Source organism: Nerophis ophidion, linkage group LG20 (genome assembly GCF_033978795.1).
Source record: "Nerophis ophidion isolate RoL-2023_Sa linkage group LG20, RoL_Noph_v1.0, whole genome shotgun sequence".
NCBI classification, from domain to species: domain Eukaryota; kingdom Metazoa; phylum Chordata; class Actinopteri; order Syngnathiformes; family Syngnathidae; genus Nerophis; species Nerophis ophidion.
In genome coordinates, this window is record NC_084630.1 from 34,320,104 (window position 1) to 34,347,350 (window position 27,247).

The window sequence follows — 27,247 nt, forward strand, 5'->3', positions numbered from 1 at the left end:
CACTTTGTATCCATTTTAATTAATGGGAATATACAATGCAACATCATCAATGTACATATACGGGTATATAATAGGAGGCAATGTTATAAAAAAGTGAGCAAATAAGCAGACATTAACAATATTTGGTGTGCAATAATAATAACAAAGCTGTGTGTTTGTGATCTTTGAAATCTTCCTAGTTGATGCTACATACAGTATCAATAAATACAGACTGTACACAACAACAGCACTTTCAAATGACAACAAATAACCTGAAACTACGCCTGGATGGGAAGCTTCTGGGGGCAATAAGACATGAATTAAATATGTTTAAACCTCATTAATAGGAAATTATTTGTTTGAACCGGATTTCCCCACTCCCAAGTTTCATTGGAAATTCACAGCAAATCACTGGCTAATAATTTACATTTCACATACTATGAAATGTATATTTACTGCAATTTTACAATTAATTACAACAAAGTTGCTACAAAATGCTGCAACCTCACAGTTGATTACACTTAAATGACAGTCATATGCTGTAACGTCACATTAATCTCTCGGGTTTAACATACCGCCACTTAGTGTACAAGAGTGTCAGAATAATTGTTTCTAGATTATCAAAAAAAACAACTTTGTATTACATTTTGTTCCTGACAAGAAGACACTGGGACTTCCAAGCTGACAGATGGCAGGATCTACCCAACTTCCAGAAGAACTCTTTTTGAACTATTTTACGGGACTCTCTTTTTGAACTATTTTACGGGACTCTCTTTGAACAACGTGACGAACTCTCTTCGAACTGTTCGGTAACCGAAGGCAACGGTGTTTACGACTCACTTCCCTCAGGAAGCAGCTGTGGGAAGGAAGGAGGAGTACAATCTTTGGGCAGAGCGTGGTGAAGGACTGTACAGAGAGTACAGTGGCCATGTCTCTCCTCAGATCTAAGTCCAAATTGAATTCTGTCTCTGATTCTTTGCCTTTTTTCTTGTTTAATAGTCATCAGTGTTTGAACCTGACAAAGAGTGTGCAACGTGATCAAATGGCTTTGAATCTACAGTCATTTGTAGTGATATTGACTATGATTACCGCATTTCACGGTGAAATAAGGGGTATCGTCATTAGTTAATTGTCGTAATTTTACAGTCAATTTTGATGACAGTATTTTAATTTCCAGGATAAGCATCGACTGCAGAGCATGGTATTGCTGAGAAGGTGATTGGCTGCAAACTCCCATCCCTCCAGGACCAGAAGGTGTGTGGCTCGGATCACAGCTGACCATTCTCACCCTGGACACAAACTATTCTCCCCTCTCCCCTAAGGCAGGAGACTACGGTCCATCCAGACCCACACCTCCCTCCACCTGAAGTTTTTTCCCCTCGGCCATCAGGCACATGAACAATAAGAAGATCTGATAGCTCAGTTACAGCTCTTTTTATTCCCTATTCTGGATTATGTTTTATGTTGCACGATTGCACCAAGAAAAATTCCTAGTTTGTCAACCCGTTCTCAAACAAGGGCAATGAAAACTATTCTGATTTTGATAACGTGAAATATTGGTGCGTTTTTACACCGAGTGTCATTGTTTTCTCAGCTTTCAAACAAATCTAAGTCCAAAAAAGGACAGGAATTCTCAAGGCGCATCGCTATCACTTATTGTATTTCCTTGAATTGCCGCCGGGGCGCTAATTAATTTAAAACCTCTTCACATTCCTGCGCTTACCAAAGGCATGCGCTAATTATTTTAAAACCTATTCTCACTCCAGCACTTACCAAAGGTATGCAGTAAAAATTTGAGTGTGATGTAAACTTGGAACTTAAATCCTACTGAATAGTTCTTAATCTTCTTCCCTTTATGAGATTTCAAATTACCGGTATTAAAATCAGCCTCCTCCATTTTGAAAATGATGACAGGGGAAGTCTCCTCTCTGAGCTGCCACCTTATCGTGGTAGAGGAGTTTGCGTGTCCCAATGATCGTAGGAGCTATGTTGTCCGGGGGCTTTATGCCCCCTGGTAGGGTCTCCCAAGGCAAACAGGTTCTCGGTGAGGGATCAGACAAAGAGCAGTTCGAAGACCTTTATGAAGAAGAAAAAACATAGACCCAGATTTCCCTCGCCCGGACGCGGGTCACCGGGGCCCCCCTCTGGAGACAGGCCCGGAGGTGGGGCACGATGGCGAGCGCCTGGTGGCCGGGCCTGTTCCCATGGGGCCCGGCCGGGCACAGCTTGAAGAGGCAACGTGGGTCACCCCTCCAATGGGCTCACCACCCATAGCAGGGGCCATAGAGGTCGGGTGCAATGTGAGCTGGGCGGAAGCCGAAGGCAGGGCACTTGGTGGTCCGATCCTCGGCTACAGAAGCTAGCTCTTGGGACGTGGAACGTCACCTCACTGGGGGGGGAAAGAGCCTGAGCTAGTGCGCGAAGTTGAGAAGTTCCAGCTGGATATAGTCGGACTCACTTCGACGCACAGCAAGGGCTCTGTAACCACTTCTCTCGAGAGGGACTGGACCCTCTTCCACTCTGGCGTTGCCGGCAGTGAGAGGCGACGGGCTGGGCTGGCAATTCTTGTTGCCCCCCGGCTCAAAGCCTTCACGTTGGAGTTTAACCCGGTGGACGAAAGGGTAGCCTCCCTCCGCCTTCGGGTGGGGGGACGGGTCCTGACTGTTGTTTGTGCTTATGCACCAAACAGCAGTTCAGAGTACCCACCCTTTTTGGGAGCACTCGAGGGAGTACTGGAAAGTGCTCCCCCGGGTGATTCCCTTGTCCTACTGGGGGACTTCAACGCTCACGTTGGCAACGACAGTGAAACCTGGAGAGGCGTGATTGGGAAGAATGGCCGCCCGGATCTGAACCCGAGTGGTGTTTTGTTATTGGACTTTTGTGCTCGTCACAGTTTGTCCATAACAAACACCATGTTCAAACATAAGGGTGTCCATATGTGCACTTGGCACCAGGACACCCTAGGCCGCAGTTCCATGATCGACTTTGTAGTTGTGTCATCGGATTTGCGGCCTCATGTTTTGGACACTCGGGTGAAGAGAGGGGCGGAGCTTTCTACCGATCACCACATGGTGGTGAGTTGGCTGCGATGGTGGGGGAGGGTGCCGGACAGACCTGGGAGGCCCAAACGCATTGTGAGGGTCTGCTGGGAACGTCTGGCAGAGTCTCCTGTCAGAGAAAGTTTCAATTCCCACCTCCGGAAGAACTTTTAACATGTCACGAGGGAGGTGCTGGACATTGAGTCCGAGTGGACCATGTTCCGCACCTCTATTGTCGAGGCGGCTGATCGGAGCTGTGGCCGCAAGGTAGTTGGTGCTTGTCGGGGCGGCAATCCTAAAACCCCTTGGTGGACACCAGCGGTGAGGGATGCAGTCAAGCTGAAGGAGGAGTCCTATCGGGTCCTTTTGGCTCATAGGACTCCGGAGGCAGTGGACGGGTACCGACAGGCCAAGCGGTGTGCAGCTTCAGCGGTCGCTGAGGCAAAAACTCGGACATGGGAGGAGTTCGGGGAAGCCATGGAAAACGACTTCCGGACGGCTTCGAAGCGATTCTGGACCACCGTCCGCCGCCTCAGGAAGGGGAAGCAGTGCACTGTCAACACCGTGTATGGTGCGGATGGTGTTCTGCTGACCTCGACTGCAGATGTTGTGGATAGGTGGAAGGAATACTTTGAAGACCTCCTCAATCCCACCAACACGTCTTCCTATGAGGAAGCAGTGCCTGGGGAATCTGTGGTGGACTCTCCTATTTCTGGGGCTGAGGTCGCTGAGGTAGTTAAAAAGCTCCTCGGTGGCAAGGCCCCAGGGGTGGATGAGGTCCGCCCGGAGTTCCTTAAGGCTTTGGATGCTGTGGGGCTGTCTTGGTTGACAAGACTCTGCAGCATCGCGTGGACATCGGGGGCGGTACCTCTGGATTGGCAGACCGGGGTGGTGGTTCCTCTCTTTAAGAAGGGGGACCGGAGGGTGTGTTCCAACTATCGTGGGATCACACTCCTCAGCCTTCCCGGTAAGGTTTATTCAGGTGTACTGGAGAGGAGGCTACGCCGGATAGTCGAACCTCGGATTCAGGAGGAACAGTGTGGTTTTCGTCCTGGTCGTGGAACTGTGGACCAGCTCTATACTCTCCGCAGGGTTCTTGAGGGTGCATGGGAGTTTGCCCAACCAGTCTACATGCGCTTCGTGGACTTGGAGAAGGCATTCGACCGTGTCCCTCGGGAAGTCCTGTGGGGAGTGCTCAGAGAGTATGGGGTATCGGACTGTCTTATTGTGGCGGTCCGTTCCCTGTACGATCAGTGCCAGAGCTTGGTCCGCATTGCCGGCAGTAAGTCGAACACATTTCCAGTGAGGGTTGGACTCCGCCAAGGCTGTCCTTTGTCACCGATTCTGTTCATAACTTTTATGGACAGAATTTCTAGGCGCAGTCAAGGCGTTGAGGGGTTCCGGTTTGGTGACCGCAGGATTAGGTCTCTGCTTTTTGCAGATGATGTGGTCCTGATGGCTTCATCTGACCGGGATCTTAAGCTCTCACTGGATCGGTTCGCAGCAGAGTGTGAAGCGACCGGAATGAGAATCAGCACCTCCAAGTCCGAGTCCATGGTTCTCGCCCGGAAAAGGGTGGAATGCCATCTCCGGGTTGGGGAGGAGACCCTGCCCCAAGTGGAGGAGATCAAGTACCTAGGAGTCTTGTTCACGAGTGAGGGAAGAGTGGATGGTGAGATCGACAGGCGGATCGGTGCGGCGTCTTCAGTAATGCGGACGTTGTACCGATCCGTTGTGGTGAAGAAGGAGCTGAGCCGGAAGGCAAAGCTCTCAATTTACCGGTCGATCTACGTTCCTATCCTCACCTATGGTCATGAGCTTTGGGTCATGACCGAAAGGATAAGATCACGGGTACAAGCGGCCGAAATTAGTTTCCTCCGCCGTGTGGCGGGGCTCTCCCTTAGAGATAGGGTGAGAAGCTCTGCCATCCGGGAGGAAATCAAAGTAAAGCCGCTGCTCCTTCACATCGAGAGGAGCCAGATGAGGTGGTTCGGGCATCTGGTCAGGATGCCACCAGAACGCCTACCTAGGGAGGTGTTTAGGGCACGTCCAACTGGTAGGAGGCCACGGGGAATACCCAGGACACGTTGGGAAGACTATGTCTCCCGGCTGGCCTTGGAACGCCTCGGGATCCCCCGGGAAGAGCTAGACGACGTGGCTGGGGAGAGGGAAGTCTGGGTTTCCCTGCTTAGGCGGTTGCCCCCGCGATCCGACCTCGGATAAGCGGAAGAAGATGGATGGATGGCTGGATGACAGGGGAAGTCTCACTTGTGACGTCACAAGTTTGACCCGGCGGTAATACTAAGCATGTGCTAATTATATTGGGAAGCGAGTTTGACCCGGCAGTAATTCAAGGCAGGCACATACTATATGCCCTGCGGCAATTCAAGGAAATACAGTACTTGTTGTTTTGCTTGAAGATGGCCAGGTTGTAGTGGGCGAGTGTATGCTGTGTCAAGGTAAACCAACAAACCCCAAAGCCGATGTGTGCATCAAACCGTTCGCTCAAACCCAAATCGATAAAACAAAAACAAAACAGCTTCACTTGAACGTTTTGTTATTCTTCATTTTCAAAACTAAGGTTGGATACTTAGGGGTACTGAGCGGTTGAAGACCATTTCGGCTGGTGTCTCTTGTGCAGCGAGCACACCTGTGTCAGATTGATTATCAGGGCTCGGGCCTGCATTGAATGCGTCGCCGCTCAAAACCAACAAAAATGCGAGGTTTGTGGTATCTCTTTAGATGGATCCGACAGTCATTTTTCAAATTCCTGTTTGACTGCACAATGCTTCCGTATTTGTGGCCTATTTTGCAGGAGACACACATTTGTTTATTACCTTATAACCTTTGAGCATATGCACTAAAATACATATATTTTCTATTCAACCCATGCATTTTGGGATTGTCTCATTCCTAATGCAAAACAAAAGGTGTAGTATTTTTCAGACTATAGGGCGCAATTAAAATTATTTCATTTTCTCACAGTGCACCTAATGTACGGAATAATTCTGGTTGTGCTTACCGACCTCGAAACAATTTTATTTGGTAGATGGTGTAATAAATGTGACCAGTAGATGGCAGTCACACATAAGAGATACATGTAGACTGCAATATGACCATACTTGCCAACCCTCCCGATTTTCCAGGGAGACTACCTAATTTCAGTGCCCCTCCCGAAAATCTCCCGGGATAACCATTCTCCCAAATTTCTCCCGATTTTGGGGGCGTGCCTTAAAGGCACTGCCTTTAGCGTCCTCTCTCACCTGAAAAGGAGACTATTATTTATGTCTCTGTTATCCATAGGTTTAGCTATAACCCATAAAGTAGGCAGGCACGGAGCTATTTCTCAGCGTGTGTTTACTCCAGCCAGCACGTTAATACACTAGCACACAACATCCGGATTCCCATCATGCATTGCTTCAAAACTACGGCAAGTAGTAATGTCCAAAAACATAACCAAAGCGAAGCAGAAGAACGAAGAAGAGACATGACGACGACGAGTAAGAGGAAGTGGGGGGGATCTTAGCCCAGCCCCAACAGCTCCCTTCGCTTCGCCTCGTCGAGAAATGTGGCTTCCCCAGAGACACTGGCGGTCACCACACCCCTTCGACTTTCAGGTACGAACATATAATCTCACTAAAACACTAGTAACACAATAAGCAGATAAGAGATTTTCCAGAGGGCTTCACGGTGGCAGAGGGGTTAGTGCGTCTGCCTCACAATACGAAGGTCCTGCAGTCCTGGGTTCAAATCCAGGCTCGGGATCTTTGTGTGTGGAGTTTGCATGTTCTCCCCGTGAATGCGTGGCTTCCCTCCGGGTACTCCGGCTTCCTCCCACTTCCAAAGACATGCACCTGGGGATAGGTTGATTGGCAACACTAAATTGGCCCTAGTGTGTGAATGTGAGTGTGAATGTTGTCTGTCTATCTGCGTTGGCCCTGCGATGAGGTGGCGACTTGTCCAGGGTGTACCCCGCCTTCCGCCCGATTGTAGCTGAGATAGGCGCCAGCGCCCCCCGCGAACCCGAAAGGGAATAAGCGGTAGAAAATGGATGGATGGGATTTTCCAGAATTATCCCAGTAAATGTGTCTAATAACATCTGAATCGCTCCCACTGCCCTCGTTTTTTTTTTTCTAGTCCTTCACTCTCAATTTCCTCATCCAGGAATCTGTCAACCTCTCTCAAATTAATGGGAAAATAGTCGCTTGCTCGGTCCGAATCGCTCTCGCTGCTGGTGGCCATGATTGTAAACAATGTTCAGATGTGAGGAGCTCCACAACCCGTGACGTCACGCGCAACATGGTCTGCTACTTCCGGTACAGGCAAGGCTTTTTTTTAATTAGCGACCAAAAGTTGCGAACTTTATCGTGGATGTTCTCTACTCAATCTTTTCAGCAAAAATATGGCAATATGATCAAGTATGACATAGAATGGACTTGCTATCTCCGTTTGAATAACAAAATCTCATTTCAGTAGGCCTTTAATGAGCATTATAATCCGGTGTGCCGTTTGCATGAAAAAAGACCAGAATATCCCCCTTCATCTGCAGTGCGCCCTATAGTCCGGTAAATACGGTGTATAAATTGTTGGTATTATGGGAAGTAATGGAGCGGAGTCTATCCTGGTGGCGATTGCGATGACGTCACAGCGTGGCCCCCTGCACACCTGAGTGTAGGCACGTTGACAATGGTAAAGATGGGAGTTACTGGCATGTTGGTGTGACAACGTTAAACCGTGTAAAAAAAACATGTTTTCCACAGTCTCCTTCTGTTGGGAATGTTGTTGGTTTTTTTCCTCGTAAAATACAAAAAGTCCTTCAAGCCGCGCCTCCGTGAGTTAGGACGATTTCACAGTCGCTGAGGGTTTCGGCTCGACACGCACCTTTACCGGCCACCTCCAGGGGCGCCCCCTTGTAGGTGGCCACGCACTGGCTGTCCGTGCGCAGGTCTGCATGAACCTCATCCCACACCTGGGCCGAGTCCAGCTCTCTGTCCGGTTCACCTGAAGACCATCAAGCAATTGTCATGAGCTAATTCTTCGTAAGAAAATATTTAATTAAAGCAACAACAAAAAAACTGTACAAAAAATAGAAGTGTATATATGTTTTGGGTTTTTCAGGAAAAAAAAGATGTTTGTTTACATGTTTTTTTTATTTCTCTTTGCAACTTATCTATAAAAACTAAAAATCATCTTTTGATATGATGTACTTAGTCCATAAGTACACAACTGTGTACTTCATGTGTAGTGACATGCTCATTTTTATTTTTACACTTTTTTTCCCCAAATTCCATTGTATGATATACTCTTCTGACACCACCAGATGGCAGTATAAATGTCCACATATGTGGCCATAAGACCCCAATTCAGTAGTGTACACAATTTTGGAAATAAGAGCTAAAAGGTGCTGTCCACGCATGTGGCCACTAATCCTTTATTAAAATACAGAGATACCTTCCATTTTTATTGCACTTTTTTTTTATTAAACGGATCTAAATATGTCAGGAGCAAAAATATATTTTACATAAAATGTAATTATACTCATAACAAAATTAAAAAGGGAAATTTTAACATTTTAAGTAGGTATGTTCCGATCAGGTCTCATACTGACGATTTTGATACCAATCATCCATAAGTGAGACTGTCTGATACCATACAGATCACATGCTTTAACTTTACATTTTTTCATGTATTTATGGTAAATGCTATTGTAACAATATCAACACAATATTTAATGTAGTTCCTTATTCTCTTTTTCATGTATTTATGGTAAATGCTATTGACAGTGTAACCATATCAACACAACATTTAAAGTAGTTCCTTATTCTCTTTTATTACAGACAATTGTTTGAGCAAAACAAACTCAATAGTACACAATAACCAAACAAAAACTACTATCCACTATTTTTGAATCCTTTGGTTTTTGCCCCTAAAGTTCTCCTGTGTCCAGACTTCGGATAAGTGGGAGAAGAATGATGGGTTTGCAAACATTACCAAAAAAAAGGGTGATTTAAAAAAAAAAAAAATATTGATCTAATTACTTTAAATATACTTTGACTACCTCTGGTATTGACACCACCAACTTATGTGACTGTGACAATGCCAACACACCACCAGTCGTTATATTATCATATCTCTTAGGGATGGGCGATAAAACGATATCAATCGATACATATCAGGATATACACGTAATCGATATCGAAGTGTTTTTTTTTCTTCGTCGGAAGAAACCAGAAGTTACAAAGCAAGGTTGGTTGCATTAACGAAAGCCCTCGCTCTCTGGTAACCAAGCAAGACCTCGAAATTATGGCAGTTTTGCGGATTTTTTCAAACGGACCTTAGTCAGACCATTGTGGTCCCCACCAAGACCACACCGCATTCACCGTGCTTACCCTTCAGAGCACAGCCGTAAATTTCGGCCACTAAACCTGTACAACGTATTTATTCTCAGGTTTCTGTTTACATTTCCATACTTTGCACTACTGTGTTACATCTTTACACATTCTTTAATTTTGCACCTTCATTTTAAGGTTATTGTTAAGTGGTCAATGTGAATTTAGAATTTTGTCGACATTGTTTGTGTTCCATGCTTGTGTTGACATTTTATTTTCTTTCTGCCTTGATCGCTGAGGAGATTATAATCAGGTTACATTTTGAATAGAAATGTTCATAATGAATATATTGTTTACCTGAACCTTATTCAAGATAGGTCCCATAAAAATAACAATCATTATCTTGTATCATGATACGGTTTTCAGTCATATTGCCCAGCCCTACTCTCTCTAACTTTTATTAATCTGCCTGTTAATAATGTTTACTTTCTGCTGTAACATACTTCCATTGACACTTCTTAAACTTAACTAAGCACTTATTTCTACTCATGTTTAAAGCTAACTTAGCTATTAGCTTGCCTGCACCTGGCCTGCTCTCCATGTGTAACATGTTTTGCCTCGTCCTGCAGTGATAACACTACTTGGTACTTAAGGTACTTGAAAGAAATGGAGAGGATTGTGATTAATAATTATGTTTTAATGATGTCTGTATCGTTTCAGTGTATTATGGGCCATGTTTGGAATATAGTCTGATGATGATTAATTTAAAAATAAATAGTGACAGACGGGATCGATGTTTAAAAGATCACGTGCTTTTTCACGTCCTGATACCAATCGACACATCCTGAGAACATACCACTGTTTAAAATGTCCACACTTTGAAGTTTTTCTTTACTTTTTTGTTTGAAGAGATAAGAAATAAGGTGTAAAAATAAAAGATTTTCAGATATATTAAGATGTACACACACACACACACACACACACACATACATACATACATACATACATACATACATACATACATACATACATACATACATACATACATACATACATACATACATACATACATACATACATACATACATATATATATATATATATATATATATATATATATATATATACACATACACACACACAGTATATAGAGAGATGTCCGATAATGTCTTTCTTGCCGATATCTGATATTGTCCAACTCTTAATTACCAATACCAATATCAACCGATACCGATATATACAGTAGTGGAATTAACACGTTATTATGCCTAATTTTGTTGTGATGCCCCGCTGGATGCATTAAACGATGTAACAAGGTTTGTTTTTTTAAAATAAATGAACTCAAGTTATGGAAAAAAATGCCAACATGGCACTGCCATATCTATTATTATGTACTTGTGTATTATTATGTATTGTGTACTTGTCCCTACGTCCGTGTACACAGCAGCGTTTTAAAAAGTCATACATTTTACTTTTTGAAACCGATGCCGATAATTTGGAAACCGATACAATAATTTCCGATATTACATTCTAAAGCATATATATATATATATATATATATATACACATACACACACACACACAAATATATAGTTCAATATATCATATCCAGCCACTCATGCAAATCAAATTGTCGATGTAGATAATCAAATCTGCTGTACAGATTTACTTTAGAAAAGAAAAGTGTTGGATATTTCTCAAGTTGCCTTATTTGTATTTGACTTTATTAAATGTTTGGGTAGCATTGAAAAACAAAACAAAACAAACAAACAAGCTTTTTTGAATAGTATAAAAATTGATCAGAACTGTATTATTTCATTAAGAGTAGTTCTAAATCGAAAATCGATTCTGAATCGAATCGTGTGGTGTTTTAAGATTCACAACCCGAGTAAGGATGTCCCCAAGTTGCCTGGACAGTCAATGCAATAGTGTCCCAATACTTTTGTCCACTGTCTCCCTTACCAAAGTTATCTAAGAGCCCTTTACCATAGATTTACGATTTTTACTTTTACAAAGGCACGACAACAAAGTTAAAATGTGATTTTAAAAAATGACCTTTACAGTGACTGAAGGTGTCATAGTTTGAACCTGGAACTGATTATTTATATTTCCTATGAGAAATATTGTTTTGAAATATGTACAAAGCTAATGTTTTGCATGGGGGAGTTGAACAGTACCTAGAAGGCCCCGGAAGGTGACTCTATCCCCGGGAAAAGCTCCATTGGGAGGGCTGAGAACCTCCACCTTGTCCGGCGACCTGACACAGATGACCACCGCCTGCGACGCCACGCCTCGGACCTGCGTCGGCTTCAAGTTGCACAGCAGGACAGCCATGCCGTTCTGCAACTGACACACGGCGTGCGCCGACGTTAGTCCACGCGACATTTCATTTCCATGTGACAGGACGCCGCACCTGGTTAACAGGCACACACTCGCTGACCACCGTCCTGGGATGGGCCTCTCCCACGTCCACGTGCCGCAAGTACAGATTGTCCGTTTCGGGAAGCTGCATGGTTCGGATTATGCATCCCACCCTCAGGTCCAGGCGGGAGACCTCCGCTTTGTTCGGACCGTCCGCAGCGTTGTCCGGACCGGAGGGCAGCTGTGCCTTCTTTGCCTTCTTTCTTTCTGGCATCAAAGAGAAGATTACATTATTATTTAAACATGCAACTATGGCTGCAACAATCTAAAGTTAAAGTACCAATGATTGCCACACACACTCTTGGTGTGGCGAAATGATTCTCTGCATTTGACCCATCACCCTTGATCACCCCCTGGGAGATGAGGGGAGCTCTCCCGTCCAAAGGCGAAACCAAGTAACTCAGTTTTGGTCAAAACTGAGCTGATAATTTTGGAGTTCCTAGGTCAGGGGTCGGGAACCTTTTTGGCTGAGAGAGCCAAAAAGCCAAATATTTTAAAATATATTTCCGTAAGAGCCATATAATATTTTTTTTAACACTGAACACAACTAAACGCGTACATTTTTAAGTAAGACCAACATTTCTAGAGTATAATAAGTCTCTTATTCTTTGTAATAACATTGTTATTCTGAAGCTAACTGTGGAGGGGGCGTCGCCTGCGGGCCTGCAGCGACAGGTGCGTACAAGGCCCGCCTGGGCCTTGTTATCTAATCACCTGTCGCTCTGTTATAAGCAGCAGCCAGGAGGAAAGATGGGGTTGGGGTTGGAAATACAATTGCTGGAAAACAACTGAGAGACTTATTGAAAAATAAAACAATATTGTAACCCTGAAACAGGCTCTCATGTTGGTCTTTGGTGGTCTGACAAACCCCCAGGAGGGCAAACCCCACACTAACAAATAATAAAACGGATGGATGGATTAAAAATGCATGAGAATGTTTTATATTTTGAACATTATTTTTAACACTGTGATTACGAGTGGAATTATTCATTACTTATCGTGTTAAGCAACGTCAGTTCAGATTTATCAGAGAGCCAGATGAAGTCATCAGAAGAGCCACATCTGGCTCTAGAGCCCCATAGGTTTCCTACCCCTGTCCTAGGTGATATGCTTTACACTAGTGTATGCAATATTGTAATTTGTTCCGTAAGTAAGCTGTTACGCGCATGGCAGGACCTAGCAACTACCACATAACCGCGTGGATACAACAGAAAAACCTAGTATCTCAAGGGACCAATCGGAGCTTCTTTGTCCGTCGCCTTATTGTCTTTAATGAGACATTTGCACGAATGAGGGCCGACGGTCAAGCTGATGATGTGATATTATGGCAGGAGGGGATATTTGGAAGATTGGCCCTGGACGTTGCAAGCACCTTCATTAAATGTATTCTTCTTGTTTCTTCCCCTTGCATACTCTTTTGGGCAGATAACTGTGGAGGTCAAAATAAAAACTGGACGCTGTACACGGCTCTTGCCCAATGTGCAAACGCAGAATGGGGCCCACCCGAGATTGTGATCAAATATCTGGAGAAAGGGCACACGTTCATGATAGCAGATTCAATCCATGGCTCGATCGGCAAGAAAATGAAAGCTCAAGAAAACATCTATACGTTTGATGACTTTGTAGATCTTTGTAAGACAGCATCAAGATAGATTGCTTTTCCTTTGCTTTCTCAAAATCGGCTAGAAGTGAGTTACTAGGTTTTGCCTTTGGACGGGAGAGCAGTGGGCAGCAGAGGTGCCTCGCCCGGGAATAATTTTTGGTGATTTAACCCCCAATTCCAACCCTTGATGCTGAGTGCCAAGCAGCTAATATATTAAATTGATTCAAATCGATTATAAAAATAGTTGGCGATTAATTTAGTCATCTATTCGTTTGGATGTATGCCATGCACATGCGCTGAGGCTCTTTTTTTCCCTCCCCAAACCTTTATTTATAAACTGCAACATTTACAAACAGCTGTAAAACAATAATCAAAATAAGTACAAAAACAGCGCCAGGGCGGCGCCGAGGCTACATCTCATGAGACGGCAGTAAGCCAGCCAATGATGTGTCATGTGCAGATCACGTGACCACGCCGTCTCCTTTGTGGAAACGTTCGAAAAATGGCGGAGGGAAACAGCACAGATAGTTCAGCGGAGAAACATCGAGGTTATTGCTTCAATGGAGAAAAGTGTATGACCTAATTTGTCAAAAGTGTCGGAACACTTTACTTTAAAGACTTCAAAGAAGACATTTCCTGCAAAACGTGGCACGGAAGTACTACATTGCTTTGGGAGCACCTGAAGAGGAGCCATGGATGAAGGGAAGAACTCACGGTACGTAACTTTTTTAAAGGGGAACATTATCACAATTTCAAAAGGGTTAAAAACAATAAAAATCAGTTCCCAGCGGCTTGTTGTATTTTTTGAATATTTTATATTTTATTTTAAATTTTACCGGTCCCGGAATATCCCTAAAAAAAGCTTTAAAGTGTTTGATTTTCGCTATTTACCATTTCCCTGTGACATCATACAGTGCTGCCAATGTAAACAAACAATGGCAGATACCACAGCAAGATATAGCGACATTAGCGCGGATTCAGACTCGGATTTCAGCGGTTTAAGCGATTCAACAGATTACGCATGTATTGAAACAGATGGTTGGAATATGAAAGTATGAAAAAACTGAAGCTATTGAGCGAATAGCTATTGACGCTAGTCATAGCCATAGCATGGCCGAATAGCTGCGTTAGCATCGCCGGTAAAATGTGCGGACCAAACGATCAGGACTTTCGCATCTTGTGACACTGGAGCAACTTAAATCCGTCGATTGGTAAGTGTTTTTTTCGCATTAAATGTGGGTGGAAGGAAACGTAATATAGTTGCAAATGCATCTGCAGGTTATCCATACATTTCTGTGCCTTGTCTCCTTTAGCACCGCCGGTAAATAGCATGTTAGCTTCGATTAGTGTAGCATGTTAGCATCGATTAGCTGGCAGTCACGCCGCGACCAAATATGTCTGATTAGCACATACGTCAACAACATCAACAAAACTCACCTTTGTGATTATGTTGACTTTATCGTTGCACATACATCGGCAGGTTATCCATACATCTCTGTGCCATGTCTGTCATCGCCGGTCAAATGTGGAGACACTCCCGCACATTCAATGGGGGTCTGGCGGCAGACACTTTGGCATCTTCGGGCCAGTGGTGCAACTTGAATCCCTCCCTGTTAGTGTTGTTACACCCTCCGACAACACACCGATGAGGCATGATGTCTCCAAGGTTCCAAAAAATAATCGAAAAAACGGAAAATAACAGAGCTGAGACCCGGTGTTTGCAAACGAAAATGGCAGCTGTATTACCTCGGCGACGTCACGTTCTGACGTCAGCGCCGCCAGACCGATAAACAGAAAGGCGTTTAAATCGCCGAAATTCACCCATTTAGAGTTCGGAAATCGGTTAAAAAAATATATGGTCTTTTTTCTGCACCATAAGAGGTATATATTGACGCTTACATAGGTCTGCTGATAATGTTCCCCTTTAAGTCCATAGTCCGAGTATATTGATCCGTTGTGTCCGACTTTGAATGTTTTTAATATTTTGTTAAACAGGAGATTTTTTTTAAGGAAGCGCAGCAGCAACTGTTGTGTATTAACTTTCAGTGTCAGGAACTTTTTTGAGAGTGTCACGTCTTCATTTTCTGTGTCGTTTTGTGTCGCAACAGGCATTCATAAGTTCAGCTTTTTTGTGAGTAACGTTAACGTTTTGTCTTTGTTGCAACGCGGGGCTGATAATGTGTTTCCGGAACATTTGACTTTGTTTTTGAGGGAGAAAACGCACAAATAAACGTAACGGACAGAAACATCTCAGGTTGGTTTCATGATGGATCAATGTAGGCGGGCCCAATAATTTGAAAATCCAAGAAAATATTTTAAAGACTTGGTCTTCACTTGTTTAAATAAATTCATTTATTTTTTTACTTTGCTTCTTATAACTTTCAGAAAGACAATTTTAGGAGAAAAAATACAACCTTATAAATGATTTAAGAATTTTTAAACACATATACCTTTTGAACTTTTAAATTCCTTCCTCTTTTTTCCTGACAATTCAAATCAATGTTCAAGTATTATTATTTTTTTATTATTGTAAAAAATAATAAATACATTTTCATTTAATTCTTCATTTTAGCTTCTGTTTTTTCGACGAAGAATATTTGTGAAGTATTTCTTCAAACTTATTATGATTAAAATTGAAAAAAATTATTCTGGCAAATCTAGAAAATCCGTACAATCAAATTTAAATCTTATTTCAAAGTCTTTTGAATTTCTTTTAAAATTTTTGTTCTGGGAAATCTAGAAGAAATAATGATTTGTCTTTGTTAGAAATATAGCTTGGTCCAATTTGTTATATATTATAACAAAGTGCAGATTGGATTTTAACCTAGTATTTAAAACATGTCATCAAAATTCTAAAATTAATCTTAATCAGGAAAACTTACAAATGATGTTCGATAAATTATTTTTTTAATTTTTTCAAAAAGATTCAATTAGCTAGTTTTTCAATTAATTTTTTTCGGCTGAATTTTGAATTTTAAAGAGTCGAAATTGAAGATAAACTATGTTTCAAAATTTTATGTTCATTTTTTTTTGTGTTTCTCCTCTTTTTAAACCGTTCAATTTAGTGTTTTTTTCCATCATGTATTCTCTACAAAAAACCTTCCGTAAAAGGAAAAAAAATGTACGACAGAATGACAGACAGAAATACCCATTTTTTTATATATATTTAGATTTATTTATTAAAGGTAAACTGAGCAAATTAGCTATTTCTGGCAATTTCTTTAAGTGTGTATCAAACTGGTAGCCCTTCGCATTAATCAGTACCCAAGAAGTAGCTCTTGCTTTCAAAAAGGTTGGTGACCCCTGTTTTAGACAAATGATTCACTTCCTCAACCCTGGTTACACTCTTCCCTCGAGGAACCATTTTACCAAACTGATGGAGAGGAAGTACGAGCGGACATTCCATGCTAAAAGCAAACCAGAGCCTACCTCGGCAATACATGCCACTAGATTGGAGAGGAGTCAATCTGCCTTACGACCATGCCACTAGAGCAGGGGTCGGGAACCTTTTTGGCTGAGAGAGCCATACAAGCCAAATATTTTAAAAAGTATTTCCGTGAGAGCCATATAATATATTTTTTTTAACACTGAATACAACTAAATGCATGCATTTTTAAGTAAGACCAACATTTAGAGTACAATAAGTCTCTTATAATTTTTAATAGCATTGTTATTCTAAAGCTAACCAACAATAAATACAATTATTCTTACCTTTAATGCGACTTCTTGAACAGGTGCGGTAGGAACCGGATGGATGGATTAAAATGCATGAGGATGTTTTATATTTTGAACGTTATTTTTGACATTGTGATTACCAGCGGAATTATTCTTTACTTATTGTGTTAAGCAATGTCAGCTAAGATTTATCTGAGAGCCATATGCAGTCATCAAAAGAGCCACAGGTTCCCTACCCCTGCACTAGAGGAAAGACATTCAGCATCCAACATTGCAGGATGGTTGGAATAGGTAATAGCCAGGTTGGAAATTCCCCTATGCAAAATAATTGCTATTGTGCATGATAATGGTGCACTTTATAAATTTTTTTTACATTTTTGTAACACTTGCCTTGTTTTACTTGGCAAGTCGAAATGATGTATTATGCTGTTGTTTTTGTAGTATGTTGTTTTTTTTAAACAAGTATTGGGAATGACAGAAATGTAGTTTTTCTCTTTTATCCGATTATTAATCGAAGTAATAATCGACAGATTAATCGATTATCAAATTAATCGTTAGTTGCAGCCCTACATGCAACATATGTTAATCACATCAGGACACTGCATTAGGTACACAGTAAACCACTTTTCACTACATGTTGCAATCACGTGACCGAGACGCGCTCCCAGGTTTCAGGCAATGATCGAGTGTATTTACCTCAGTGCATATTTTGAAAGGTTTAGAGGCAAATATGCAGCACAGGCCAAAGGTTTGGACACACCTTCTCATTCAATGTGTTTTCTTTATTTTCACGACATTTTCTTTACATTGTAGATTGTCACTGAACTATGAATGAACACATATGGAGTACTTAAAAAAAAAAAGGTGAAATAACTAAAAACATGTTTTATATTCTAGTTTCTTCAAAATAGCCACCCTTTGCACTGATTACTGTTTTAAAAAGTTAAAGTACCACTGATAGTCACACACACTAGGTTTGATAAAATTTGTCCTCTGCAATTGACCCATCACCCTTTTTCACCCACTAGGAGGGGAGGGGAGCAGTGAGCAGTAGCGGTGGCCGCGCCCGGGAATCATTGTTGGTGATTTAACCCCCAATACCAACCCTTGATGCAGAATGGCAAGCAGGGAGGTAATGGGTATAATTTTTAGAGTCTTTGGTATGCTTTGGCAGGTGTTTGAACTCACAACCTACTGATCTCAGGGCGGACAATAACCAATTGGGCTCGGCATTCTCTCGATGAGCTTCAAGAGTTGGTCACCTGATACGGTTTTTTACTTCACAGGAGTGCAGTTTTGACACTATTTACATCGTAGATTGTCACCGAAGGCAATCTACAATGTAAATAGTCAGGAAAGTAAAGAAAACGCATTGAAATGAGAAGGTGTGTCCAAAAAAAAAGCACAGACGAACGTCTAACACAGTGGTTCTCAACCTTTTTTCAGTGATGTACCCCCTGTGAACATTTTTTTTTAATTCAAGTACCCCCTAATCACAGCAAAGCATTTTTGGTTGAAAAAAAGAGGTAAAGAAGTCAAATACAGCACTATGTCATCAGTTTCTGATTTATTAAATTGTATAACAGTGCAAAATATTGCTCATTTGTAGTGGTCTTTCTTGAACTATTTGGAAAAAAAGGTATGCAAATAACTAAAAACTTGTTGAAAAATAAACAAGTGATTCAATTATAAATAAATATTTCTCCACATAGAATTAATCATCAACTTAAAGTGCCCTCTTTGGGGATTGTAATAAAGATCCATCTGGATTCATCAACTTCATTCTAAAAATTTCTTCCCAAAAAAAGAAATTTTTAACATCAATATTTATGGAACATGTCCACAAAAAAATCTAGCTGTCAACACTGAATATTGCATTGTTGCATTTATTTTTCACAATTTATGAACTTACATTCATACTTTGTTGAAGTATTATTCAATAAATATATTTATAAAAGGATTTTTGAATTGTTGCTATTTTTAGAATTTTTTTTTAAAATATCACGTACCCCTTGGCATACCTTCAAGTACCCCCAGGGGTACGCGTACCCCCATTTGAGAACTACTGGTCTAACAGAACTTGGTCTGAAATTGTTGAACGTTAGGGAGAGACCGTGTCGATTATGCTTACGGTGCTTTCGCTTGATAGGGAAACTTGAAGACACTCTGTCCACTTTTAAAAGATGGTCAAAAAAATTAAGAAAAACAGAGTTCTGAACAGTCACCTCCTTCGACGACATCAGAGAGTGCAAAGGTGTCTGTTGCACATGAACGTTACAACAAAATTGTGTCCCCATTATGAACAGTCTTTTAACTCTTGTGTAATGTTCATATTGTTGTTACTCAGCCAGCGTTTGTGGGTCTGATGGACCCGTTGCGTTATGTGGCTTCTGATGCCTCACAATCAAACACTTTTATGTTAAAATACTGAACAGATGTTTATTGGGATAAGCTAAACAACAGATGTTTATTAGGATATGGTAAACATCGTGCAAAGCCAACAGATCAAGCGTGTGGCTATATTTTCACGCGAGCACTTCACCCCAGTTCCTCAGAAACACAACTGGCTTCCCGTTTTTCACCGGATCCACTGTATAATCCTCCTCCTCAACCAGGCCCCCTGCTACCTCACCAACCTGCTTCACCACAATACCCCTTCACACAGCCTCCGCTCATCTGATGCCAACCTCCTCTCCCCACCACTCAGAACCTCGCTCCAGACCTGGCGTGGTCTGGAACTCTCTTCCCAAACCCATCCGTGACAGCTCAGACCTTCCTACCTTCAAAAGCCTTCTCAAAACACACCTATTCAGATCTGCTTTTAACCTGTGATTAGTGTTCTGTGTCTTGTAATGTCTCATCTTGTAAATGTCCAGTTACATATTTTACAATGTACTGCTTTTTATATTTCTTGTATTTTATATTATATATATATATTTCCTACATTTTATAGTATATTGTGTGTGTGTGTATATATATATATATATATATATATACACACACACTTTGAACTATTTTATATTTTAATTTTCTTTAACCTGTAAAGCGTCTTACAGCACTCTGAAAAGCGCTCTACCAAATAAAATGTATTATTATTTTTAAGGAAACTTATTTTCTTTTTTATTCCATTTTATAATTAGCCTATTGAGTCAGACTGCCGAGAAATATGAACTATTCCAAGCATTTGTAAGCACTTCACCCAAAATTCAAGTATTTTTTCAATCTTGAAAACAAAACATTAAAATCCAAGCATTATCAAGGTTTTTAAGCACCCGTACGAACCCTGAAACAACATGGCGTTGCCTGTTTATTATAACTAAAGTTCCTAAAGGAGACAAAGCCTGATTATCCGTCTTAACTAAATCTCTTTTAAGGCCCAAGGTGTTTGTTTATATGCTTTTTTCATTTCTCTTTGCTATTTGGGCTTATTGGATCCTAATTAGAATAAAAACTAAGAATCATCTTTCGATATGATGTACCTAGTCCATAAATACACAAACGTGTACTTCATGTTTATTGACATGCCAATTCCTATTTTTACACTTTTCTTTTCCAAATTCCATTGTATGTTATACTCTTCTGACACCACCAGATGGCAGTATAAGTGTCCACATAAGTGGCCATAAGACCCCAATTCAGTAATGTACACAATTTTGGAAATAAGAGCTAAAAGGTGCTGTCCACGCATGTGGCCACTAAGACTTTAGAGCAGGGGTGCCCATTACGTCGATCGCGAGCTACCAGTCGACCGCGGGGGGTGTGTCAGTCGATCTCGAGCCAGGCTTTTAAAAAAAATAGACCTAAAAATTAGTGATCATCAATCTTCACCAAGACGTCACTTAAATGACATTCACGGTACCGGAGGGTCTTGTGAGATGACGCTGGCTGCCGCAAGATCATTATTCTTAAAATATGACCGAGAGGAAGGCGAGAAACACTTTTTATTTCAACAGACTCTCGCGCCGTACCTTCCGTCAAAACTCTAAAGGACTGCACATTTCCTATCTTCACAATAAAAGCCCTGCTTCATGCTGCCTGCGCTAACTAAATACAGAGTCTCGGAAAACTGGCGTGCACAAGCGATCCCTCAGAAAGCTGGCGTGCACATCACTTGTGCACGCCAGCTTTCCGAGACTCTTATTTTGTTAGCGCAGGCAGCATGAAGCAGGGCTTTTATTGTGAAGATAGGAAATGTGCAGTCGGCCTTTAGAGTTTTGACGGAAGGGACGGCGCGAAAGTCTGTTGAAATAAAAAGTGTTTCTCGCCTTCCTCTCTGTCATTTTTTCATAATAATGATCTTGCAGCAGCCAGCGTCATCTCACAAGACCCTCGGGTGCCGTGAATGTCAATCAAGCAAGCAACGGAATTTGCCGCCAATGTTTTTCTTGTAAAGTGTATGGAAGCTGGATGAATTAGATGCCAAAAACCAACCACTTTCATGTGGTATTGTACAGAAAGGACAACTTTTTTCTCCTCCATTTGAAAATGTGGGCGTTATCATCATTACTGTCTGATTCCAATCAATGCAAGTCATCAAAATCAGGTAATACACCACCTTATATTCTTGTCTTCGTGAAAGAAAGACATCTATATGTGTTACACATGCTTGTATTATCATTAAACACATTTAACTTGTTTACAAAAATGTCTCTTTCATAAATAAATAAATACATATAAATGATATATATAAATGAGGTAGATCCCCTCGAGTTGGTCAATTGAAAAGTAGCTCGCCTGCAGAAAAAGTGTGGGCACCCCTGTTTTAGAGGTTTAAGGAAACCTATTTTCTTTTTTTTCCATTTTATAATTAGCCTATTTAATCAGACTGCCGAGAATTATGATGACATTTTCCAAGCAATTACAAGCACTTCACACAAAATTCAAGGATGTTTTAACCTTGAAAACTCAATACAAGAATTTTCAAGGTTTTTAAGCACCTGTACGAACCCTGAAACATGGCCTCGCCTTTTTATTGTAACTTAAGTTCCTAAACGAGACAAAGACTTATTATTTGTCTTTAAGGCCCAAGCTGTTTGTTTACATGTTTTTTTTTTATTTCTCTCTGCTATTTGGGCTTATTATTATTATCGCGACTATGTTGGATCCATTATTGATTGAACTTTCACAGTATCATGTTGAACTTTCACAGTATCATGTTAGACCCGCTCGACATCCATTGCTTTCCTCCTCTCCAAGGTTCTCATAGTCATTATTGTCACCGATGTCCCACTGGGTGTGAGTTTTCCTTGCCCTTATGTGGGCCTACCGAGGATGTCGTAGTGGTTTGTGCAGCCCTTTGAGACACTAGTGATTTAGGGCTATATAAGTAAACATTGATTGATTGATTGATTGATTGATATTGCACCCTAATTAGAATAAAAACTAAGAATCATCTTTTGATATGATGTACTTAGTCTATAAGTACACAAATGTGTAATTAATGTTTATTGACACGCTAATTCCTATGTTTACACTTTTCTTTTTCCAAATTCCATTGAATGTTATACTCTTCTGACACCACCAGATGGCAGTATAAGTGTCCACATAAGTGGCCATAAGAACCCAATTCAGTAGTATACACAATTTTGGAAATAAGAGCTAAAAGGTGCTGTCCACGCATGTGGCCACTAGGCCGGTAGATGTTTTAAGGAAACTTATTTTCTTTTTATTTTCCATTTTATAATTAGCCTATTGAGTCAGACTGTCGAGAATTATGATGAAAATTTCCAAGCATTTACAAGCACCACCCAAAATTCAAGCATTTTTTTAACCTTGAAAACACACTAAAATACAAGCATTTTCAAGGTTTTTAAGCGCCTGTATGAACACTGAAAAATCGCGTCGCCTGTTTATGATAACTAAAGTTCCTAAATGAGAGAAAGCCTGATTATTGGTCTTTAAGGCCCAAGCTGTTTGTGTACATGCTCCCCCCCCCTTTTTTGCTATTTGGGCTTATTGCACCCTAATCAGAATAAAAACTAAGAATCATCATTTGATATGATGTACTTAGTCCATAAGTACACAAACCTGTACTTCATGTTTATTGAAATGCTAATTCCTATTTTTACACTTTTCTTTTTCCAAATTCCATTGTATGTTATACTCTTCTGACACCACCAGATGGCAGTATAAGTGTCCACATAAGTGGCCATTAGACCCCAATTCAGTAGTGTACACAATTTTGTAAATAAGAGCTAAAAGGGGCGTTTACAGAGGTTTTAAGGAAACTTATTTTCTTTTTCTTTTCCCCATTTTATAATTAGCCTATTGAGTCAGACTGTCGAGAAATATGAAGAACATTTCCAAGCATTTCACCCAAACCTTGAAAAGCATTATCAATGTTTTTAAGCACCTGGACGAACACTGAAAAATGGCGTTGCCTGTTTATGGTAACTAAAGCTCCTAAATGAGACAAAACCTGATTATTGGTCTTTAAGGCCCAAGCTGTTTGTTTACATGCTTTCTTCATTTCTCTTTTCTATTTGGGCTCATTGGACCCTAAATTAGAATAGAAACTAAGAATCATGTTTTGATATGATGTACTTAGTCCATGAGTACACAAATGTGTACTTCATGTTTATTGACATGCTAATTCTTATTTTTACACTTTTCTTTTTCCAAATTCCATTGTATGTTATTCTCTTTTGACACCACCAGATGGCAGTATAAGTGTCCACATAAGTGGTCATAAGACCCCAATTCAGTAGTGTACACAATTTTGGAAATAAGAGCTAAGCCTTTAGAGGTTTTAATGAAATTTATTTTTCTATTTTATAATTATCCTATTGAGTCAGACTGCCGACAAATATGAAGAACAATTCCAAGCATTTACAAGCACTTTACCCAAAATTCAAGTATTTTTTTAAACCTTGAAAACACATTGAAATCCAAGCATTTTCAAGGGTTTTAAGCCTGAAACAACATGGCGTCGCCGGGTTATGTTAACTAAAGCTCCTAAATGAGACAAAGCCTGATTATTGGTCTTTAATACATCTTCTTTAAGACCCAAGCTGTTTACATGCTTTTTTTTTTCTCTCTCTCTGCTATTTGGGCTTATTGCACCCTAATTAGAATAAAAACAAAAAATCATCTTTTGATATGATGTACTTAGTCCATAAGTACACAAACGTGTACTTCATGTTTATTGATATGCTAATTCCTATTTTTACACTTTTCTTTTTCCAAATTCTATTGTATGTTATACTCTTCTGACACCACCAGATGGCAGTATAAGTGTCCACATAAGCGGCCATAAGACCCCAATTCAGTAGTGTACACAATTTTGGAAATAAGAGCTAAAAGGTGCTGTCCACGCAAGTGGCCACTAAGACTTTAGAGGTTTTAAGGAAACTTATTTTCTTTTATGTTATAATTATGATGAAATTTTCCAAGCAATTACAAGCACTTCACACAAAATTCAAGTATTATTTTAAAACTTGAAAACACATTGAAATACAAGCATTTTCGAGGTTTTTAATTCCTATATTTACACTTTTCTTTTTCCAAATTCCATTGTAAGTCATACCTCTTCTGACACCACCAGAAGGCAGTATACGTGTCCACATAAGTGGCCATAAGACGCCAATTCAGTAGTGTACACAATTTTGGAAAGAAGAGCAAAGCCTTTAGAGGTTTTAAGGAATTGTATTTAATTTATTGTGTTCCATTAAATAATTAGCTTATTGAGTCAGACTGCCGAGAAATATGATGAACATTTCCGAGCATTTCACCCAAAATTCAAGTATTTTCGAAACCTTTAAAACACATTCAAATACAAGCATTTTCAAGGTTTTTAAGCGCCTGTACGAACACTGAAAAATGGCGTCGTCTGTTTATGGTAACTAAAGTTCTTAAATGATACAAAGCCTGATTATTGGTCTTTAAGGCCCAAGCTGTTTGTTTACATGTTTTTTTCCCCCTCTTTGTTATTTGGGCTTATTGCACCCTAATTAGAATAAAAACTAAGAATCATCTTTTGATATGATGTACTTAGTCCATAAGTACACGAACATGTACTTCATGTTTATTGACATGCTAATTCCTATTTCTACACTTTTCTTTTTCCAAATTCTATTGTATGTTATACTCTTCTGACACCACCAGATGGCCGTATAAGTGTCCACATAAGTGGCCATAAGACCACAAGTCAGTAGTGTACACAATTTTGTAAATAAGAGCTAAAAGGGGCTGTCCATACATGTGGCCACTAGGCCTTTAAAGAGGTTTTAAGGAAACTTAATTTCTTTCTTTTTTTCCATGTTATAATTATGATGAAATTTTCCAAACAATTACAAGCACTTCACACAAAATTCAAGTATTTAAAAAAAACTTGGAATACAAGCATTTTGGAGGTTTTTAATTCCTATATTTACACTTTTCTTTTTCCAAATTCCATTGTATGTTATACTCTTCTGACACCACCAGATGGCAGTATAAATGTCCACATATGTGGCCATAAGACCCCAATTCAGTAGTGTACACAATTTTGGAAATAAGAGCAAAGCCTTTAGAGGGTTTAAGGAATTCTATTTAAATGTATTGTTTTCCATTAAATAGCCTATTGAGTCAGACTGCCGAGAAATATGATGAACATTTCCAAGCATTTCACCCAAAATTCAAGTATTTTCGAAAGCTTTAAAACACATTCAAATACAAGCATTTTCAAGGTTTTTAAGCGCCTGTACGAACACTGAAAAATGGCGTCGCCTGTTTATGGTAACTAAAGTTCCTGAATGAGACAAAACCTGATTATTGATCTTTAAGGCCCAAGCTGTTTTTTTACATGCTTTTTTCCCCCCTCTTTGCTATTTGGGCGTATTGGACCCAAATTAGAATAAAAACTAAGAATCAGCTTTTGATATGATGTACTTAGTCCATAAGTAAACAAACATGTACTTCATGTTTATTGAAATGCTAATTCCTATTTTTCCACTTTTCTTTTTCCAAATTCTATTGTATGTTGTACTCTTCTGACACCACCAGATGGCAGTATTAGTGTCCACATAAGTGGCCATAAGATCCCAATTCAGTAGTGTCCACAATTTTGGAAATAAGAGGTAAAAGGTGCTGTCCACGCAAGTGGCCACTAAGACTTTAGAGGTTTTAAGGAAACTTATTTTCATTTTTTTTTCATTTTATAATTATGATGAAATTTTCCAAGCAATTACAAGCACTTCACACAAAATTCAAGTATTTTTTTAAAACTTGAAAACACCTTAAAATACAATCATTTTCGAGGTTTTTAATTCCTATATTTACACATTTCTTTTTTCCAAAATCCATTGTATGTTATACTCTTCTGACACCACCAGATAGCAGTATAAATGTCCATATATGTGGCCATAAGACCCCAATTCAGTAGCGCACACAATTTTGGAAATAAGAGCAAAGCCTTTAGAGGTTTTAAGGAATTGTATTTATTTTTATTGTTTTCCATTAAATAATTAGCCTATTGAGTCAGACTGCCGAGAAATATGATGAACATTTCCAAACATTTCACCCAAAATTCAAGTATTTTTCAAACCTTGAAAACACATTAAAATCCAAGCATTTTCAAGGTTTTTAAGCCTGAAACAACACGGCGTCGCCTGTTTATGGTGATTAAAGCTCCTAAATGAGACAAAGCCTGATTATTCTTCTTTTAAAGAGACTTTTGAGATGTGGGACGCTAGGCCCCGAACCCACCTCTGGCCTTGCCGTCGGTGGACCCCCGCCGGCGGAGTCCCATCTCTCGCAGCTCCCTGCTCACCGTGGCCGAGCTGACTTTGGCCCCCGACGCTCGCTGGAACTCGGAGGTGAGAGCCTGCAGGGAAGGGAAGGTCTGCTCCTGCGCCAGGCTCTCCAGGACCTGCCGGTGCTCCTCCTTAAGTTTGTGCGGGCGGCCGCAGCGGGGCAGCGGGCACGTCCTGCCCTCTCGCTTCCATTGTAGGACCACGTTGCTGACGGTGGAGCGCGGCAGGTTTAAGAGGTTCGCTATCTCCCGCAGGGACTTCTTACACATGTGGCAGCCGACCACGATGCCCCGCTGTAAGTCGCTCAGCTCCCGGCTGCGACCCATGGCGGCCCGGCGGTGGACGTCGACTACCGGACAGAAAAATGGGCCGACAAAACACTAACGCTTTCTTCTTCCTCCTTTTTTTCTTTGTGGCGGGTGGCAACCAACGTTACAGGTGCAGAGCGCCACCTACTGTACTGGAGGGTGT

The 27,247-nt window shown here is 40.8% G+C and overlaps 1 protein-coding gene across 1 annotated transcript; it reads right to left on the reverse strand.

The window, feature by feature from the left end:
- On the reverse strand, positions 1 to 27,247 carry LOC133539044 (aminoacyl tRNA synthase complex-interacting multifunctional protein 1-like). Its single transcript, XM_061881067.1, has 4 exons — positions 26,730 to 27,247; positions 11,760 to 11,974; positions 11,524 to 11,692; positions 1 to 8,018 (listed from the first exon to the last, which is right to left on the reverse strand). The coding sequence occupies exons 1-4, from the start codon at positions 27,100 to 27,102 to the stop codon at positions 7,834 to 7,836; spliced, it is 942 nt and encodes a 313-aa protein (XP_061737051.1). The 5' UTR covers positions 27,103 to 27,247; the 3' UTR covers positions 1 to 7,833.

Coding starts and splice junctions, on each gene's coding strand:
- LOC133539044 (XM_061881067.1), bottom strand. CDS start 27,102: ATGGGTCGCAGCCGGGAGCTGAGCGACTTACAGCGGGGCATCGTGGTC. Junction 11,693..11,759: donor AGTGTGTGCCTGTTAACCAG/GTGCGGCGTCCT, acceptor GCCGTGTGTCAG/TTGCAGAACGGCATGGCTGT. Junction 8,019..11,523: donor CACCTTCCGGGGCCTTCTAG/GTACTGTTCAAC, acceptor GATGGTCTTCAG/GTGAACCGGACAGAGAGCTG.